Source organism: Kwoniella newhampshirensis, chromosome 9 (genome assembly GCF_039105145.1).
Source record: "Kwoniella newhampshirensis strain CBS 13917 chromosome 9, whole genome shotgun sequence".
NCBI lineage: Eukaryota > Fungi > Basidiomycota > Tremellomycetes > Tremellales > Cryptococcaceae > Kwoniella > Kwoniella newhampshirensis.
This window is the reverse complement of record NC_089963.1, coordinates 244,240-256,881: the sequence shown is the minus strand read 5'-3', so window position 1 is coordinate 256,881 and position 12,642 is coordinate 244,240. Positions and strand designations below refer to the sequence as shown.

The 12,642-nt window shown below is 50.8% G+C and overlaps 3 protein-coding genes across 3 annotated transcripts; 2 read left to right on the top strand and 1 right to left on the bottom strand.

The window, feature by feature from the left end:
* Window positions 1-181: 181 nt before the first annotated feature.
* IAR55_004791 (uncharacterized protein) lies at window positions 182-3,585 on the bottom strand (the record flags this gene model as incomplete). The annotated part of the gene is made up of 10 exons (XM_066947887.1): window positions 182-582; window positions 645-771; window positions 826-1,570; window positions 1,637-2,127; window positions 2,180-2,325; window positions 2,381-2,606; window positions 2,667-3,053; window positions 3,115-3,194; window positions 3,262-3,349; window positions 3,418-3,585. 10 exons carry the CDS (start codon window positions 3,583-3,585, stop codon window positions 182-184), a joined length of 2,859 nt encoding a protein of 952 aa, XP_066801346.1.
* A 356-nt stretch (window positions 3,586-3,941) lies between these two features.
* IAR55_004790 (uncharacterized protein) lies at window positions 3,942-8,142 on the top strand (the record flags this gene model as incomplete). Its single annotated transcript, XM_066947886.1, has 18 exons — window positions 3,942-4,014; window positions 4,097-4,186; window positions 4,247-4,309; window positions 4,375-4,507; window positions 4,575-4,669; window positions 4,735-4,874; window positions 4,934-5,122; window positions 5,186-5,284; window positions 5,336-5,543; window positions 5,602-5,971; window positions 6,032-6,565; window positions 6,627-6,735; window positions 6,787-6,858; window positions 6,924-7,169; window positions 7,230-7,400; window positions 7,465-7,620; window positions 7,672-7,869; window positions 7,954-8,142. The coding sequence occupies 18 exons, from the start codon at window positions 3,942-3,944 to the stop codon at window positions 8,140-8,142; spliced, it is 3,135 nt and encodes a 1,044-aa protein (XP_066801345.1).
* Window positions 8,143-8,495: 353 nt separating this feature from the next.
* On the top strand, window positions 8,496-12,538 carry IAR55_004789 (uncharacterized protein; the record flags this gene model as incomplete). The annotated part of the gene is made up of 14 exons (XM_066947885.1): window positions 8,496-8,591; window positions 8,674-8,712; window positions 8,793-9,089; window positions 9,167-9,219; window positions 9,289-10,361; window positions 10,412-10,514; window positions 10,570-10,609; window positions 10,662-10,863; window positions 10,920-11,141; window positions 11,195-11,303; window positions 11,352-11,425; window positions 11,474-12,136; window positions 12,196-12,410; window positions 12,476-12,538. 14 exons carry the CDS (start codon window positions 8,496-8,498, stop codon window positions 12,536-12,538), a joined length of 3,249 nt encoding a protein of 1,082 aa, XP_066801344.1.
* Between the last annotated feature and the right edge of the window lie 104 nt (window positions 12,539-12,642).

Genomic DNA, 12,642 nt, shown 5'->3' with positions numbered 1-12,642 from the left:
AGACAATCTCAATTCGACATTACTCGACCTGGACGCGTCTGATTTCCAGAAATCGCATTCCCTCCACTTTGCCACCCATCTTCTTCAAGGCGCCTGGTCTGTGCAATCGTGCTGAAGCTTCGCCTTGTATGCTGCAGAGTACATGGTCATGTACAATGCATACATTTTCTTGTTACCTAGTCTATCCCTCTAGGACCTTTTCTTTCTTCTTCTTCTCTCCCTTCTTCTTCCTTTTCACTTTCACCACTTCAATCTCCTGAGAAGCCGAAACAGGCACATCTGCCTCTTCGTTCTGATCCATTGGGGTTTCATCCCCCTTCTCGCCCTCGACCTGGTCATTCTCATCCACCTTGTACTCCTCAAATCTCGTCGACGAACCTCGGGTAGGTACAGGATTTGAATTTATCAGGTCCACTCCTGCTAAGCCCGATGCTGTACGTGATGGTGCCGGCGGCCTCTTATTTAGTTCAGCTGCAGCTGCACCCTCAGGAAGTTCACCTGTGCGATCGAATTCCGGAGGAGTAGCTTTCTTCTTGCTTTTCGTTTTCGATTTTGATTTCGTTAAAGTTGAGATCACATCTTCTGCACAAAAGGGAAGATCATCAGGACCCGATGAAAGATGACCAGAAAGGTGAATAACTCACCAGTACCTAATTCGGCATCATCTAGCTGTACTATCGGTATTTCATCCACGTCTGCCGCGTCGTCCTCCCTCTTATCATATAGATAGTAGGGATCATCTTTGTGCTTCGCTTTTCTGGCCGCTCGCCGCTATGACGGATTATCCTTCAGCATTTATCTCAAAGTGTGTTTCGTCATACCCACTCTTTCTTTTTCCTCTCTCTCTTCCACACTGCCTATCTCGCCTAGCATCTTTCTTCCTTTCCCCTTTTTCTTGCCCCTCTTCTCTTGCTCTCTCAAAACTCTTCTGAGCTCTTCCATACCCTTCCCTCCGCCTTCGCCAAGGTCCAAAACCCCTTTCTCCGCTCCGCTGCCTTCTCCTTCGTCCTCGTCTATTTCCAGATCTGCGTCAAATCCACCACCCGGCACTATGTCCACATCGAGATCCAACCCGTCGGGAACTCGGACCGCTTCCTGAGCTTTGTTTGCGACCGCATTCAACTCATGTGATGTGAAGAGCGGCTGGAAGAGGAAGAGCGATTTCGGATAAGGTGGGTCCACCAAATCCATCTCGCCTTCGGTTTCAAAACCACCTTGTAACTCCGGGATGTCTTCGACTCCACCATTCCGAGTAGCCGTCTCTGGCGGGGTATGATGAGCAGCAAGATCTGCTTCCACGAAACTCGTAAGCTGACATATTTCGACTGCTCGCTCTTGAACTTCGATGTCAGAGTGGGTCAGGAAGGGTTTCAGGCCCTGCTTCATTGATGCAACCAGGTTCTTGGTCTCCTCATGTTGCTCCGCCGTCCAGCGCGACGAGACCTTCGCTATGTAAAAGGCGAACACTTTGGCAACCGCCTGGAGCGACAGCGTTATCAAAGATGGCGAAGACAAGTGTAATATTGGGGAAAGTAGCGATGAGATCGCGCTGAGTGGTGATGAAAGTTCACTGCATCGCAGGAAGGTCAGCTAAAAAGAGTAATTGAGCGGGCTGGATAACAGAGCGTCCACTGACCTTGCGTATTCTCCACAAACCCATACAGCTGCTTCGATCAGGCCGTCTTCTCCAGTCCCATCCCGTCCTCTTTCTCTGAGATCTTCATCGCCGATCACTTTCTCCAACACCCCGACAGCGAAGCTTCGAATGGTTCTCACCCTACCGACCACATCCAGCACAAGCCGCCGCACTTCTGTTCCTATGTCCACGTGGCTCACGTACGCGACATCGACCAGAACCGAAATGACCCATTCAAAGTCCATGACGTTCACATACGTATCGTGAGCGATGATGGAAAGTAAACGTTGAGTAAGCAGCAATCGATAAGCTGGCGAGAGAGAAACCGAGGTGGAGAGGGTGGCAGGGTCTTTTGAAGCGGTAAGTGAGAGCTGATTGGCAATGGCGGTAAGCGAAGCTACAGCGGAAGGAAGATCGGAAGTGTTGGATTCAGGAGGTGCAAGATGAGTGAGTAGTTGGTCCACGATGTTTTGTAGATTATCTCGGTCGACCTGAAGGAGGTGTCAGCCATACAGATAGTCCTACCATCGTTTCCAAGCTCACCATAGAAGTGACAAGTTCAAGTGCCCGCATTCTGATCGATACATCTGGATCGTCTAAACTTTGCATTACTTCTTCTTGATATTCTGCGACCATTTGAGGATGGGTGGGTATTATCTTGACCATCGCTAAGAGAGCAATGTACCGCACTGGACGTTGTACATCGGATTAAATTGTGCTATCGACCATGAGTAGATCACATACGATTTTGGTCTCCGCCCTCGTCTCGCAGGTATCCTCCAAGCTTTTCCACACATACGCGAGCCAAGGCTTCACCCTCCGCCCTATCTGGATCCAGCATTCCGCCAACGATGCATGTCCGAACACATTCGTACAGCAGGGAGATTGCAGAAGTATTGGAGATGAGCGATGTGATAGGAGGCAAAAGCTTCCGAACCAATCTTGTTTCTAACGGTGTGAGTATTGCGAACTATGGCAACCGCCCTGTTAGCTACCGTTTGCCCTCTTCACGTGGAATTGGACAGCTCACCAATTTGACCACCTTGATCAACATCCAGTTGTTACTACTTCCCGTTAGGATCCCAAACAATTCCGGTGCCAAGGGCAAGTAGTTCTTCCCTCCTTGCCGTCTTGCAAGCTCCATTACCACACCAACCGTAGCGCCTACTACACCCTGATCGTCATCTTGCAGTCTTTCTCGGAGACGAGGAAATCCTTCTCGCAGACCTTCGGGAAAAGCCTCCCAACAGGGCAACAGACAGAGTACGGCACGTTTTCGTATCCGTGGGGAAGAATGGGTGAGGAGATGAAGTAAGTCTGGGTGAAGGGTCGTTGAAAGGGATGGGGATAAGGAGAGAAGATGAGGTAGAGCAGTGAGAGGAAGAGGAGGCAGAGGTATATGTGGGGACATCAGATCCTAGAAACACAAGTCAGCGGAGAAGTCGCCTACACTGTCGTGATGGAACTGGTTGACTTACCTTCTTGATACCGTTCACCGTCAAAACGACCTCCTCGGTATCACCTGAGAAAGCCATAGGTGCGGCAAGGTATCCTAGCTCTGGTGTGGTTGTCAGATTCAGCTGCTTGCGCGTCTTCCAGGATAGCTACTCAGCTTTCGGACTCACGTTTGAGGTGATACCTCGGTGAGCTCATCACTTCCACCACATGAAAGGCGAATCCAGGCGGTGGAGGTATCGGGTAGAGCATCATTAGCTGAGCAGGTACGTTGTCCATCAGCTCCTGGCACGTTGCAGACCGCAAGCACTTGACAAATCACTCACGTAACACATTTTCAACACCCCCTCCGCTTTCAATGCCATATCTTTTCCTCTCAACTCCTCTCTGATCTCTCCCATAGCCTCAGCGATGAAAGCATCTTCCTGGGCCTTTGACGAAGCCTTGTGAGCTCGCAGACCTCGGATGAGGTCTTGAAGGGTCCGTTCAAACATGGCACTAAAGTCGAGCCGATACTCGGTTTACAACCCAGCCCTAGAGATATATCAGGTCACTACATAAGGCTAATGCGAGTGATGATCTGAATACGTAGAGGTCTGCTGTGTGCGAGCGAGCGGGGGAGTGGGTGACGAGCGTAGGTGAAGGAGACTTGCGGCGAGGGCCGACAGAGAACGAAGATTATGTAACGATGATCGGGAATCGGACCAAAAGTCGAGTGAGAGAGAGAGGTGTCATACAACTGCACTTTATCGCTTCACCTCTTATTGTCGACTCTTGTACAACAGTCAACCTGTCCCTGTCTTCTCACTCTAGTCCGCCATCGGTATTGGCAGCATTCGGACGCTCCACGATGGACGTCTCTCGGATCATTCGAACGCATATCTCCACTGCAGAGCTCAATCCACCCCAAGAGCTCGTTGACGGTGAGTGTTCACAGCGGACCAACTACAATCCTGCACCTCGGAGGGGTGTAGCTGACGACCATCGCATGTTGTCTGCCCATAGGTGTGAGCGGTGGGTCGGTAGCCTTGCTCGATGTTGTTAAGGCTTTAGGGGAATACCTGACTTCCACAGAAGATGAAGTACGACTAAAAGGTGGGTCAGCTAATGGATCACTGAAGCTTGAGCTGACGATATCTGCCAATTCTCCCTTAGGTCTTACGTTTCTTTCGAACTTACTACGTCTGATCAATCCCTCCAAAGTCAACCGACAAGCCAGTGCGTTCTTTCATTTTACCATAGGTTAGAACGACAATGCTAAAACAACCATCGTTGTGATCCAGCTCAAACACTCACCAATTTCTACCTGTCTAAACTTGACGACTTCGATTCCCTCCCCTCTGCGCTTAACGGCTTGACGGTGCTGGCCAAGCTTCCAACCTTCGATGATGCTGCCGCAGTTGAGGTGTACAAGGGGTACGGTGCTGCTGTCTTGCTGGACAGGAAGGAGCCATGACTGAAGCTGACATGTTAACTTTCACAGGGTGGTGGAGGATGTCAACATGAAGTCATATGCGCAGGCAACAAGACATCTCGTCTATGTCCTGTTCGACACTTTACTAGCGACACATAGAAGTGGTAGGTCGTGTCGGGCTGGACGTAACGTCAATCTCGCCTGATGAATCTCCCCTTACTTCCTGTAGCTCTCAAGGGCATGGGTTCTGCTTTCGTCAACAGCTATACCAAAATGGTAGATGGCGAGAAGGATCCTCGAAATCTTCTCTTATTGTTTTCCATGGATCGAGTGATCTTACTAGAGTTTGACGTAAAAGATCATATAGAGGTGAGCTATTTGTTCCTAGAATTCTCCAGGAACCATGCTGAATTGTGGCTATGTACCAGGACTTCTTCGACATCACATTCTGCTATTTTCCCATCACATTCAGACCGCCTCCGAACGACCCTTACGGTATAACAGCGGATGACTTGAAGATCGCTCTGAGAGGTTGTATGTCTGCCTCGCCATATTTCGCAAAGATGGCTTTGCCACTTTTCCTAGAGAAATTCGCAACGGCTACAGGACAAAGCATGGTGCGTTCCGGCCCGACTATGAATGGCGTTGTAGGGATGATGACCTGATATCTTGTCGAGTAGAAGGACTTACAACAATCGATGGCGGCTTGCTTCCCGACATATGGAGCAGAAGCTGTTGGAGAAAGGGGGACTGAAATCTGGGAAGGGATCAAGACTGAGGTAGATATCGTAATGATATATCTTCGACCTTCATTGCTGACAGAATCGAAGATCTTGTACTCTTCAGATACCTCAATTGAAGCGGCAGCTCTCTCAGCTTTGGAATCGCTCATACGAACGCTGTATCCCACAGAGCAGACCACTCCCACTGGACTCGCTCAGGATATCATCAAAGAATGTCTTACGATCTTGGATGAACCAGAGAAGAGCCAAGCTCTAGCTGCAACCAAAATTCTTGCAGCCTTGCTGCGTGCATCCCGTATGTCTCAATCTCACACTCGTCATCACAGTGAAAATAGCTGACATACCAATGACAGCATCGGCCGGGAAGTTCGCCATATCGCAAACACTTCCAAAATTGTTTCGTCAATTCAATAGTCCAGCCCTGCCGTCGCATCGGTCTCCCATTTTGTCAACAATATCATCCCTTCTTATCGCTGCGCAGTCAGTCTACGGAGCGCCCGACACGTTCAGACACCACGCGGTTGAGAAGAGCCTTGAGCCTTTCCGCGATGGTTTGATGGATGGTCTGAGGGAGGGTTTGAGAACGGCGGGATTAAAAGCTCCAGCTATAAGAGGTGCCGTAGCCTTGGTCGAGGTCCCAGGCTTCTGGAACAGGACGGAAGTGGAGGACATCGTTAGGGGAATGGACGAAATATTAGTGAACGACGAGGATCCCGAAATACGGTAAATATTCTAACGTCCTGCACATCTGCTATCTTAGCTAATTGTGACTTCATTGTATAGACCGGAGGTGATCAACGGCTTAACAAGCATCTCCAAAATTCACCCTACTACCATTGAATCTATCACTCTTCCCTTACTCTTTCACAATCTCCCGGATCAAGCTCCTGGCGTATCAGAGGCCACCGCCCGTGACAAATATCGAAGTATACTAGGCTCTCTTTCGGAGCTATGTGTACAGCCTGCTCTGTTCCAAACGCTTGTGATCAGGATAACGACCAAACTCGATCTCCTCTCTTCAACCCCTTCAAAATATGACACCGATGAGTCGATGGGCGAAGCCGACTATAAAGAATGTAATATCGCGTATGCTTGGGATCTATTGAATACACTCAACGGGGTGATCGACGCGAAGCTTCAATCGAAACATATCGATGTGAGCAAGTACTTCGAGCAGCTCATTCCGAGGCTATTTACCCTAGTGATCAGCGCGGCACAACCGAAAGTCGGCGATGTCAAGCCGCTCTTCAGCGACAGACGGCTGTTGAGCATAGTGGCGAGGGTATTAGAGACAATGATGTGGGAGTTGCAACCAGAGTCAGTCTATCTTTTCGAGCTGGATATCGTCCTCCAGATAACTGACAAATGATCAACGCAGAAGACAAGCGAAGCAATTCGCAGCAGTCTACGCGGGCTTCGAGAAGGGTGATTTCAAGGGGCTTGTTCATGAGCCATCCCAAGTGGCATCTTCAAGCTCCCCTCTGCGTGTGAGCAAGTCGAACTTAGCTGTGGGACCAGATGTTGAAATTTCTTGGTAGACTGCTGCCTCGGTGTCCGAGCAGGATCTAATCGCTGTCTACTCCGCCTCAGTGCAAGGTCTGAAAGCGGATGTAAGTGGATGATGATCAGTGCCGATTCGCCATTGAGAGTCTCAAGGCTGAGTTTCGACGATCAGGTCTCTCTTCCCTTCGATTCTGCCGCAGAATATCTCAGCTCCAAGGTTCATTGGACTATCAATGTTGCACGAGACATCTTCCAAGTCCGATATGCTTTGGAAATGATCTGCGCATTTGTGAATAAACGAGAAGCAGAATTACGGGACTCATTGGAGACTGTTCTTGGCCGAATATGGGAGGCGGATGTTCAGGACACCACAAAACACTTCGAGGTTAGACGGAGAGGGCTATTGGTGTACCTACATGTAAGTCAGTCTCCATCAGCATTTCGCCACGCGAAATCTTTTGACAACCGATTTGTTCAGGTCATCAAAGCTCTAGCGCTGCTACGACAGCCTTTGGCTTACAGCGCTTTGATTAAAATTATTGAGGTGTTGAGCTTGTCAAATCTCGATCCTGACTTCGTGAATGAAGCTGCAAAAGGTTTCGGCGTTCTGGCCAAGGGGAAAGAGAAAGGTTCTCACCTCACCGCGAAGGTGAGTTCCGGACTGATATAGATTATGTGCTTGACCGTCGCTAATCATTCACTTTGTCGTCCAGCTGTTGTATGCTCAAAAGCTGTGGAACTTTGTTCTCCCCAAACTGATAGAAGGTGACAAAGACGCTCAAGGCAAGGGAAGAATCGTGTACCTCGTCGCTTTTGCCTCGCTGCTCCCCCTCGTTCCCGCCTCATTGTGTCTCTCGGATTTACCGACAGTGAGTGTGGTCCTGCCCCATGAGAGGTACGAGCTGATCGATGTTATGCAGAATCTGCCCCTCATCCTCCGTTCTCTGTCACTTGGGAACCCACCACAGCGCGCCAATGCTATCACTTCACTCACATCGATCCTGGAGACCGAGAACATGTCGAAGGAAGTGGACCAGATCCTACACGCCCAAGCGGGGACAATGGTGGAAGGATTGCTGAAGAGCGCTTTGGTAGAGGAAGATATGCCCTCGTCAGGTGTAAGTCCATGCTTTCGCTGGTCAAACTTACAGTGACGATTCAATCGTGCTTGATACTGACACGCGTTTTGGCGCTCTCAACAGAAAGTGCGAAGTGCAGCCGTAAGGTGTCTCTCGACATTCCCCGATGTGATCCGTTTCGAAGTCTTACATTCCACCAAACCATTGGTCCTCAAAGAGCTGGGCAAGGCTCTCGACGATCCACTTCGGTCCGTGAGGAAGGATGCTGTTGAATGCAGAGCCCAGTGGTATAGATATGGTCAGGCCACATAGACTTAAATATCCAGCAAGTATCTCGATGATCCACAGCATGTATCCATCGTTTCATATCAGCAACTTTTACCAGAACATCCGAAAAATCCTGATTCGAGAATGTTTTGTAATGATCATTAGGAATCTGGTTGTAATGACGCCTTTTTGACACGGGATCCAGGGACCTGCTTCGCGCTACCCCGCTTGTAACCCCGCGTGTCAACGCCTGAGTCCTCCGAGTCTCAAGCATCCCACTCACAGACAGACAGACGCTTCGCATTCTCATCAACAGTCTTTCTTGCTTTCATCAAACATCAAGCTCACACAGTCAGGCTCTAGTCGTGAAGCAGCTGAGACGTGGGTTACCGCAAAACATGGCACCTGTCACGCTTCCGCCGTCGTTCTACAATTCGTTCTGGTCGCCTGATTATCGCTCGGGCCTCGAGACGCTGTTCAAGAACCTAGAGCAGGTCAGTGGCGCGGAGTGGACACATTCGAATCACTTCCCTCTCGGTGATGACAGTCTAGGGACACTGACCTGTTCTTTTCCAGGGGATCCTCGAAAACGAAGACGTCATCACGTTCATTGAGGTGAGCTGCCCATCTATCAATTGGCTGCTTCGGCGCTTGCAAGTTCAGCTCAGCTGAAAGCTTGTAACCTCCGTGATCAGTCTCAGGTCCGCGCACATACCACCCTTTCCCAATCCCTACTCAATCCACCACTAGCTTCCACATCTCCCGAATCGTCGTCATCACTCCAACATACCCTCCTTTCACTCCGAGGTGCTTCTTCCGCAAGGGGCGAAGCGCACCGCGCGCTGGCTCTAGAACTGGAACAGAGGGTCCTTGCTGGGTTCAAAGCTTGGAGTGAGAGACATGAGGTCAGGATCAAAGAGGCTCGAGGGGACATGTTGAACAAAGCGGGAGTGGTGGGCAGTTGGGAAAAGGATGTTCACAAATTGGGCGGAGTGAGTTGGATCTTCCCTCCTGAGGTCTGACGGAACAACATGATGAGCAAGACTGATGCCACTCGTCAATTACCCAGTTGCGCCAAACATATTTGACGAAGTCACGAGCGGCAGACGATAGCGAAGACGAGTGAGCTTCCAGTCCAGTCTCCTCAGACAACGTGTCTGACAGACCGCATAAGCTGACGCATTATCTTAGCGCCAAATTCGCCCCCGCTACAGCCAAATCTCCGCCACTCGACAACTACACCTCGTCTCCCAAACTGATTCAGAACAAGCTCTCTCACTCTAATCTCCGACGATCCGGAACCGTCGCTGATCGCATCTCAGAGAAGCTTCGAGCCGCTTCAATTAGCAGCGGGTCTAATCCTGGTGCTCCCGCTTCCCCTTCCAACCGACGCAAGCAGATCCTTTCCGTCGATGGGAAAGAGTTACCGCCACCTCCCAGTCCTCTCCAACCTGTCTTGGCCTCTCCCGGTGGAGCAGCAAGCCCATCGAGCCCTAGAGAGGAGAGATTTATCCCTCCAACGGATCCAGACGGGAAGCCTATGATTCACAGTCTGAGTGGACCTACGGTACCTGACAAGAACCTCTCTACATCTCCCCTGCCCGACGTACCGCCAGCACCCATTTTGCTGTCCGGACTGTCTCTACCTGCGCAGGGGATCAAGGATCTTCTTCAGCGCTTCGACGCTTATCTCTTGACTAGTTTGGCACCGTACTCGGACGCTTCCCATACGCCGTCTACTCGATCTAACGCTGCTTTGGTCAGTCGACAGCGAAGTACTATCTTAGGGACATACGAAAAGACATTTTCCGGCGAAGAAGTGGTCGAATGGCTCAAAGAGAATGTGGAGGGATTTGGAGGAGATTGGGAACGGTGTGTGGATGCTGCGAGCGAATTGCACAAGATGGGCTACTTCAGTCGTATCGGAGTTGGAAGAGGTTTCGATTCGGGCGAGGACACATACTTCGTGTTGAAGATACAAGGTTCTGAATCGCTCACCTTGGGTCTGACATCACCTCTATCCCCCTCGACAGCGACCAACGCACTACCAAGCCTGATCAAGTCTTATCTTCCTACCTCCATGGCTCACGGTGATGAACCTGTCCATTTGAGATTGAGACGAGAGGCTACGAAGGCCGACGAGGCGTACAAGGAGGGAGTGAGAAATGCAGAAGAGAAGAGATTGGAGATGGAAGAAAGGATAGAACGAGGTTTACGATTATGGGAAAGATGGGAGAGAGAACGTCTTGCAGCAGTGAAGAGTGGTAAGTGCCCTCGTCGGGATCAAACCCACATCTCGCTGACGATGCGACAGTGTTAAAGCAGTACGAAGAAGCCCTGGAGAAACTGCCGAAGAGGTTGACAGAGTTACAAAAGGGCACATCGTTATCTGTAGAAGCCTTCAACCCCGAGGCTGAGTGAGCTGAGACTTCTCTACGACGTAGCGTAAACCAAGCTAACGTATGAAAACAGTGTCAAAGCTTTGATCGAAGGCAATCGAACAGGTCCCTTCGTAAGCGACTGGTAGTTCTGGTTGTGTCATCCAACTGACTTCTTGATCACAGCGTCCTCGTCCTCATGTTTACGAGTCCATAGAGTCCGACGTCCCGGATGTCAATTTCGGGATTGACCTTCGCCGATGGTCTGGAGAGCAAGGGTGGAAGTCGCTGATGAATGCACCACCAAGACCCAAGGGGGCCATCCCTGAAGCTTTGGACGCATTACTTCGAGCACTTGGTGAGATGTACGACACCATTTCAGAGGACGGTACGTGATCTTTAATGGCAGCACGTCGGGGCTAGGCTGACTTGGTGGACTTGTAGAGCGCCGGAAGGCATGGATCTACGAGGTCCCTCTCACGGAGACACACATGCTCCGAAATGCCATCAACAACCCGCACATATCTATTGAGGACGTTATCAGTATCGTAAAAAAATTCAACGTACCTGTCGCTGCCGGTGCAGTCAAATTGTACTTGCTCGAGCTGAACCCTCCTGTGCTTGGCTGGGAAGGATGGGAGGACGCGAAGGCCGTCTACCCTGCCGGTAAGTGAAGCCGGGTACTAAGGGTAGTACGTCGGACTGATTCGTTGGTTCAGTTGGCGCGGACCAAGAGAGAGACATGACAAGTGCGGTCACGTCTGTTCTAGGTCGATTGCCTGGATCACAGCTGTTTGCTTTGGACGCAGTCATCAAGCATTTCCGAGAGTGAGTTCAAGTCTCTCAAGCTAGTCCAAAGCTAACGAATGTCTGTAGCCTGATCGACTCCACTAAGTCTGCTGAGGCTGATGAGGTGTATATCACCAAGTTGGCACTTTCCGTTGGACGAAGTGAGTCAAACGCGAGGTAGGTTGACCTGCTTGCTGACCTCCTCACAGCAATCTTGCGACCGCAATATGAGAGTGACCTCACCATCGGTGACCGTACACCTTCACTCTTCCTAGCAGATCTCATCAACCACTACTCGGCGCTGTTCCCTCCTCTCGTCGAGAGAAAGAAGAAGGACGCAGACCGAGTGATGCCCGTACGCAAGCGAACAGCACTTGTGGACCAGCGCATCTCACGCAGCAGCCTTGGTAGTGAGGCCGATCCTCAGCATCTTCTTGAACTGCAACATGCGAAGCAACATCCACAACGCGGGCTCAGCCCTGTTGCTGCAGCTCCGGCTCCTTCGACTGGCCTAGACTTCGGTCCGTCTCTTGATGAGATCAAGAAAATGGTGAGCCGGGAGCCAGAGGATGCCGTGAAGGTCGTCCCGCCAACCCCGGAACCAAAGACGGTCCGAGTGGACGAAAAGATGCCTGCTTTCGAACGTTCACGGCCTAGCTCAGTGATTTCAGAGGCACCAAGCCGGTCGACAGCGCCAAGTCCTACGCCTAGTAGTACGACCAAGGAGGATGAAGCTCCTGGTGACGGTCCTTTCAAATCGGTCGAGGGACAAGCAATCGCAGCAAGTGAAGGTGACGCTGCGATCGGAGGAGGAGCTGCAGCACTGAAGCGGGGCGCATCTGGCGAAGCATCCCGCCTACGAGGACCCAGAGGTGAGCTGCGCAAGTCCCAGTCTCAATACCAACGACCCACGCTAAAGTCTACTTTTTAGGCGCACGAGGACCTAGGCCGGCGCCAGGTCGAGCCCCATCCCATGCTGCCAATGCTAGTATCGCAAGTGTTGGCAGTACAGATGCTCCTGAATCACCCGCTACGTCCACCTCGATCGAAGGACTACCTCGAAGTCGACCGACTAGTAGACCTACCAGTCCTCCGGTCTTAGGCGAATACACAGCGAAAGCTAGGACTGCAGCGGGTTCTGCAGCAGTGAGTGATACGTGTGGTGGACTTAGATTGGCTTGCCGAAATGTTGACTTTGGAATCTGATTCAGCTCGGACATAGCTCGAGGGGATCTGTCAGTGCGGCCATTGCGCAGTTTGAAAAGAAGGGATAGGTGAATGATAACGAGACAGCTATGACATGTTTTTGAATACGATGATGAATACTATGCGTAAGAGATGTGGGGATACGTGAGGGCTATGCGATGCCGTGTATCTG